This window comes from Spermophilus citellus, assembly GCF_964194105.1.
Source record: "Spermophilus citellus genome assembly, chromosome: 5".
NCBI classification, from domain to species: domain Eukaryota; kingdom Metazoa; phylum Chordata; class Mammalia; order Rodentia; family Sciuridae; genus Spermophilus; species Spermophilus citellus.
The window spans coordinates 135,846,333-135,853,630 of record NC_138186.1 but is presented as its reverse complement, the minus strand read 5'-3'; the positions used below and the strand labels follow the sequence as shown (position 1 = coordinate 135,853,630).

Sequence of the window (7,298 nt, the reverse complement as noted above, 5' to 3'; positions counted from 1 at the left end):
AATAAAAGTTGCTGAAAAAAGGAAAGCTTATAACTGGCTAGCTGTACTCATGAGCTTTACCAAACCTTTAAAGAAGAATTAAAGGTGACTATTTTCAAAGTATTCTGGAGAGTTGAAGGGGTGGAAACTCTTTCAAACTCATTCTGGTAAACCAATGTTACCCTGATACCAAAATCTGACAATGACAGAACAATAACAATGAAAATTATAGGTCCAAATCCATTGTGCATGTACATGCAAATATACTCAGCAATAATGCTAAGAAAACGAATCCAAAAGCACATTAAAGAGACTAAGCACCACCATCAAGTGGGATTTATCCCAAGGATGCAAAGATGATTCAACATAGATAAATTAATAAATGTAACACATTAAATCAACAAAAAGAAAGACAAACCACATATGGTCATGTCAGTAGAAGAAAAAATTCAATAAAATTCAACATTCCTTCATGATTAAAGTCCTCAAATAATTAAGTAGAGGAGAAATGTATTTCTACAAAATGATGCTGTATATGACAAACCCACAACCAACATCATAGCGAGCAGAGAAAAGCTGAAATCATTCCTTAATATCAATAATGTATGCTTTCACAACTGTTTTAATATTGTATTGGAATTCCTAAGCAGAGAAATAGGACAAGAAAAAGAAATAAATGGTATCCAAGTAGGAAAAGAGGAGGTCAAATTTTCTGTTTGTAGACAACAGGATTTTCTATGTAGAAAAATCTAAAGATTAAGTAATAAATATAAAGATTAAGTAATAAATTAAGTATGCAGGATCCAAAATCAATACAAAAATGTCTACACTTTTTTTTTTTTTGTACCAGGGATTGAACTCAGGGGCACTTAACCACTGAAACACATCCCCAGCCCTTTTTGTATATTTTTAGAGATAAAGTCTCACTGAATTGGTTAGGACCTCACCATTGCTGAGGCTGGCTTTGAACTCACCATCCTCCTGTCTCAGCCTTCTGAGCTGCTGGAATGACAGGAGGGCACCACTGTGGCCAGCAGGGTTTTTTAAATACCAATAGAAAGAAATCAAGAAAAAAATCCATTCAAATAGGCACAAAAACTTTCAAATTCTTAATTCTTAGGAATGAATTTAATGAAGGAAGTAAATGACTTGTACAATAAAATTTGAAACACTGATGAAAGTAATTGAAGAGAATACATAGACAAAAATGGAAAGATATCTCATGTTCCTTAATTAGAAGAATTAATATTGTTAAAATTTTTGTGCTACTCAGAGCAATCTGTAGATTTGATAAAGATTATAGGCAAAATACCAATGACATTCTTCAGATAACTAGAAAAAAAATAAAAATTAATATGGAACCACAAAAAAAAACCTACTAGCCAATGAAATATGTAGCTAAAAGAACAAAAAGGGCAAATAATTACAATATTTGACTTTGAAACATAACACAATGCAATAGAAATAAAGATAGCATGGTGCTATCAAAAAATAGACACAGAGACACAGAATTAAGAGGCTAAAAATAGATCTGCATACTTACAGTCAACTGATTTCAACAACGTATTAAAAACATACATTGGAGAAAATATGTAGAATGGATGATGCTAAGAAAATGGGTATCATAGATAGAAGAAGGAAACTATGCTCCCTCTCTCACTGTATACAAAAATCAACTCAAAATAAATAGAAGATATTTTAGATATTTTTAAATCTTAGAAGGGACAACATGGCGGCCAGCGAGGAAACAGCACTGTCAGTGCCTCCGCTGTAACGGGATCAGAAAGAATACACCCACAGGCGTCCTACTGAGAAACCTCTAGCAAAATTCAGCTGAAAGGAGACCTGCCTGGAACTAGTACGTTTAATTGGAGGTGGCAGCGTGTCCCAGACGCCTGAATCTCGGCAACGCAGAGCTGGGACACAGTCCCGCCGGCTGCCGCCAAATGGCTGCAGCCCACACGTTGCGGTAAACAGAGGAGCGGGCGCTGTCTGCCTGGTCCCACGCCGGTGGCTCTGGGAACCGGCCCCAGCCGCTGGTTGCAGCGACCTTGGGGGCGGGCGCTACCTGCCTGGACGCATGCCGGTGGCTCGGTGAACCGGCCTTGGCCGCTGGTTACAGCGACCTTGGGAGCGGGCGCTTCCTGCCTGGACCCAAGCCGGTGGCTCTGGGAAACGGCCCGGCCGCTGGTTGCAGCGACCTAGGGGGCGGGCGCTACATGCCTGGACCCACGCAGCGGCTCGGTGAACCGGCCCCGGCCGCTGGTTGCAGCGACCTTGGGAGCGAGCGCTACCTGCCCGGACCCACGCCGGCGGTACGGTGAACCAGCCCCGGCCGCGGGTTGCAGCGACCTTGGGGGCGGGCGCTACCTGCCTGAACCCACGCCGGAGGCTCTGGGAACCGCCCCCTGCCGCTGCCCATACGTTGCAGTGATCGTGGGAGCGGGCGCGGCCTGCCTGGACCCACGCTGGCGGCTCTGTGAACCTCCGCCAACAGCTGCTCACACGTTGCAGCCAGCTTAGGAGCGGGCGCTGCCTGCCTGGGCCCCCGCCCATTGGGCTCTGTGAGTGGTCGTCAGCTGCCGCCAAACGCCCGCTGCCCACACGTTGCAGCGACAGTGGGGACGGGCGCTGCCTGCCTGAGCCCGAGCCCGTCCAGCTCTGTAAATTGACACCAGCCGCAGACAGGCGGCCGCTGCCCACATGCTGCAGTGAGTGGGGGAGAGGGCACTGCCTGCCCGGCTCCAGCAGGCCCAGATCTGTGAACCCCCTCTGGCGGTGCAGGGCTCCAGACGACCACATCCAAACTGCCAGCCCAGCGCCACAAACGACCCCCGCCGGGCTCGGCAACAGGCCCCGCCCACAGGGCGAACAGCAGGAGTGGAGACCCGCCCAGTCCGGGTGGAAGATCTGCTGCACAGAGATTGAAGCCCGACCACTGAGAGGAGGAACTTGGCCCGGTGGCCACAGCGCCATCTACTGGAAGAACAGTTAATCGCACTCTAGGACTGCATTTATAAATATTTTTATTTTATTTTATTTTATTTTTTATTTTTTTTATTAATTTTTTTATTATTATTATTAATTTTTTTTATTGTTGCTGTCTTTTTAAATGATATTTTTAATCCATTTTATCTTATCTTATTTTATTCCATTTTTAAACTTCATCTCTCATTTCTATTATTATTATTTGTCCTTAAATTCTCTTTAATTCTCTATCCTTTTCTCTCTTTCCTTCTGTTCCTCTGTCTTTACATTTCTTTTCAATTTTCTTATTCCCCCTTCCTTGAATTCTACCTGCTTACTCTCATTCTCTTTAGTGACCTCCTCCCTTCCCTTCTAATACCTTTCATCCCAAGCATCAAATAAATTTATACGAGTAAACAATAGCTCAACAGTCAAACAGAACAAGAAGCAACATGAGCAGCTTCAAAAGGCAAGGAAGAAAAGGAGTACAAACAATGCAAGATAGCCTAAATATTCAGGAGGACCTAGAGTCATCAGAAAAATGGTCATACAAAGAGCTCAAGGAACACCTTAGACAGATGGAACGGAACCTTAAAGAGGATATGAGACAGCAAATTCAAGCAGCGAAAGAACACATTGAGAATGTATTACATAAACAGATAAAAGAAGAAGTTAAGCATCTGTATCAGGAGATAGAGATTATAAAAAAGAATCAAACGATAATCTTAGAAGTGAAGGAAACTATAAACCAAATTAAAAACTCAAATGAGAGTATCACTAATAGAATGGAGCAAGTAGAAGCCAGAACTTCAGATAATGAAGACAAAATATACCATCTTGAAAAGAATCTAGCCAACATTGATAGGACAGTTAAAAACCACGAGAGAAACATCCAAGAGATATGGGACAACATAAAAAAACCAAATTTAAGAGTGATCGGGATAGAGGAAGGGATAGAGAGTCAAACCAAGGGAATGAGTAACCTGCTAAAAGAAATAATTACAGAAAACTTTCCAGAAATAAAAAAGGAAACAGATATACAAATTGAAGATGCATACAGGACACCGAGCACACAAAATCACAGTAGACCAACGCCAAGACACATTGTTATGAAGATATCAAATATACAGAACAAAGAGAAAATATTAAAAGCTGCAAGAGAAAAGAGACAGATTACATTCAGGGGTAAACAAATAAGATTAACAACGGATTTTTCATCACAGACGCTGAAAGCGAGAAGATCCTGGAACAACATATTTCAAACACTGAAAGACAATGGATGCCAACCAAGAATTCTGTATCCAGCAAAATTAAGCTTCAGGTACGACAACGAAATAAAAATCTTTCATGATAAACAAAAGCTAAAAGAATTTGTAGCCAGAAAACCAACATTGCAAAGCATCTTGAACAAAACACTACACGAGGAAGAAGTGAATAACAATAACCAAAGCCAACAATGGGAAGTACCTCAATAAGGACAGATGGTGGGGGGAAAGCTAACCATGGAGAAACAAACTAAACTATAAAAAAAAAAAAGAGATAAATAATCAAACATGGCTGGAAGTACAAAATATACATCAATAGTAACTCTAAATGTTAATGGTTTAAACTCTCCAATAAAGCGACATAGGCTGGTAACATGGATTAAAAAAACAAATCCAACAATATGCTGCCTCCAGGAGACACATCTGACTGGAAAAGACGTACACAGGCTGAAGGTGAAAGGTTGGGAAAAAATATATCACGCACACGGTCCTCGCAAGCAAGCAGGCGTGGCCATCCTCATATCGAATAAAATCGACTTCAAGACTAAATCAATCCAAAGGGATAAGGAAGGACATTATATACTGTTAAAAGGAACCATTCACCAACAAGATATAACAATTATCAATATTTATGCACCAAATAATGGTGCTGCGACGTTCATAAAACAAATTCTCCTCAAGTTCAAGAATCAAATAGACCACAACACAATAATTATGGGTGACTTCAACACACCTCTCTCACCATTGGACAGATCCTCCAAACAAAAGTTGAATAAAGAAACTATAGAACTCAATATCACAATTAATAACCTAGACTTAACTGACATATATAGAATATATCAACCATCTTCTAGTGTATATACGTTTTTCTCAGCAGCACATGGATCCTTCTCAAAAATAGACCATATATTATGCCATAGGGCAACCCTTAGTAAATATAAAGGTGTGGAGATAATACCATGCACTTTATCCGACCATAGTGGAATGAAACTGGTAATTAATGATAAAAGAAGGAAGGGAAAATCCTATATCACATGGAAAATGAACAATATGTTACTTAATGATCAATGGGTTACAGAAGACATAAAGGAGGAAATCAAAAAATTCTTAGAGATAAATGAAAACACAGATACAACATATCGAAATCTATGGGACACAATGAAAGCAGTTTTAAGAGGGAAATTCATCTCCTGGAGGTCATTCCTCAGAAAAAAGAAAAACCAACAAATAAATGAACTCACACTTCATCTCAAAGCCCTAGAAAAGGAAGAACAAAACAACAACAAATGCAGCAAAAGGCAAGAAATAATTAAAATCAGAGCAGAAATCAATGAAATTGAAACAAAAAAAACTATTGAAAAAATTAACAAAACTAAAAGTTGGTTCTTCGAAAAAATAAATAAGATTGACAGACCCTTAGCCATGCTAACGAAGAGAAGAAGAGAGAGAACTCAAATCACTAACATACGGGATGAAAAAGGCAATATCACAACAGATGCTACAGAAATACAGAAGATAATTAGAAATTATTTTGAAAACCTATATTCCTATAAAATTGAGGATAATGAGGACATCGATAAATTTCTTAAGACATATGATTTGCCCAAACTGAGTCAGGAGGATACACACAATTTAAACAGACCAATATCAATGGATGAAATTGAAGAAGCCATCAAAAGACTACCAACCAAGAAAAGCCCAGGACCGGATGGGTATACAGCGGAGTTTTACAAAACCTTTATTTTTTTTTTATTTTTTATTTTTTTTTTTAAAGAGAGAGTGAGAGAGGAGAGAGAGTGAGAGAGAGAGACAATTTTTAATATTTATTTTTTAGTTCTCGGCGGACACAACATCTTTGTTGGTATGTGGTGCTGAGGATCGAACCCCGGCCGCACGCATGCCAGGCGAGCGCGCTACCGCTTGAGCCACATCCCCAGCCCCCACAAAACCTTTAAAGAAGAATTAATACCAATACTTTTCAAGTTATTCCAGGAAATAGAAAAAGAGGGAGCTCTTCCAAACTCATTCTATGAGGCAAACATCACCCTGATTCCGAAACCAGACAAAGACACCTCAAAGAAAGAAAACTACAGACCAATATCTCTGATGAACCTAGATGCAAAAATCCTCAATAAAATAATGGCAAATCGGATACAAAGACACATTAAAAAATTGTGCACCATGATCAAGTAGGATTCATCCCTGGGATGCAAGGATGGTTCAATATACGGAAATCAATAAATGTTATCCACCATATAAATAGACTTAAAGATAAGAACCATATGATCATCTCAATAGATGCAGAAAAAGCATTTGACAAAGTACAGCATCCCTTTATGTTCAAAACATTAGAAAAAATAGGGATAACGGGAACTTACCTCAACATTGTAAAAGCTATTTATGCTAAGCCTCAGGCTAGTATCATTCTGAATGGAGAAAAATTGAAGGCATTCCCTCTAAAATCTGGAACAAGACAAGGATGCCCGCTCTCACCACTTCTGTTCAACATAGTTCTAGAAACACTGGCCAGAGCAATTAGACGAAAGAAATTAAAGGCATAAAAATTGGAAAAGAAGAACTTAAATTATCACTATTTGCAGATGACATGATTCTATACCTAGAAGACCCAAAAGGGTCTACAAAAAAACTACTAGAACTAATAAATGAATTCAGCAAAGTGGCAGGATATAAAATGAACACACATAAATCAAAGGCATTTCTGTATATCAGCGACAAAACTTCTGAAACGGAAATGAGGAAAAACACCCCATTCACAATATCCTCAAAAAAAATAAAATACTTGGGAATCAACCTAACAAAAGAGGTGAAAGACCTATACAATGAAAACTACAGAACCCTAAAGAAAGAAATAGAAGAGGATCTTAGAAGATGGAAAAATATACCCTGTTCATGGATAGGCAGAACTAACATCATCAAAATGGCGATATTACCAAAAGTTCTCTATAGGTTTAATGCAATGCCAATCAAAATCCCAATGGCACTTCTTGTAGAAATAGATAAAGCAATCATGAAATTCATATGGAAAAATAAAAGACCCAGAATAGCAAAAGCAATACTAAGCAGGAA

General features: G+C 39.3%; 1 protein-coding gene across 1 annotated transcript; it reads right to left on the bottom strand.

Annotated features, from left to right (window-relative positions):
• Positions 1-1,733: 1,733 nt before the first annotated feature.
• On the bottom strand, positions 1,734-2,849 carry LOC308649707 (uncharacterized protein). Its single transcript, XM_081295457.1, has 2 exons — positions 2,332-2,849; positions 1,734-2,105 (listed from the first exon to the last, which is right to left on the bottom strand). The coding sequence occupies exons 1-2, from the start codon at positions 2,779-2,781 to the stop codon at positions 1,809-1,811; spliced, it is 747 nt and encodes a 248-aa protein (XP_081151583.1). The 5' UTR covers positions 2,782-2,849; the 3' UTR covers positions 1,734-1,808.
• Positions 2,850-7,298: the final 4,449 nt, after the last annotated feature.

Coding starts and splice junctions, on each gene's coding strand:
- LOC308649707 (XM_081295457.1), bottom strand. CDS start 2,781: ATGTGGTCGTCTGGAGCCCTGCACCGCCAGAGGGGGTTCACAGATCTG. Junction 2,106..2,331: donor AGGTAGCGCCCGCCCCCAAG/GTCGCTGCAACC, acceptor CCCGCTCCCAAG/GTCGCTGTAACCAGCGGCCA.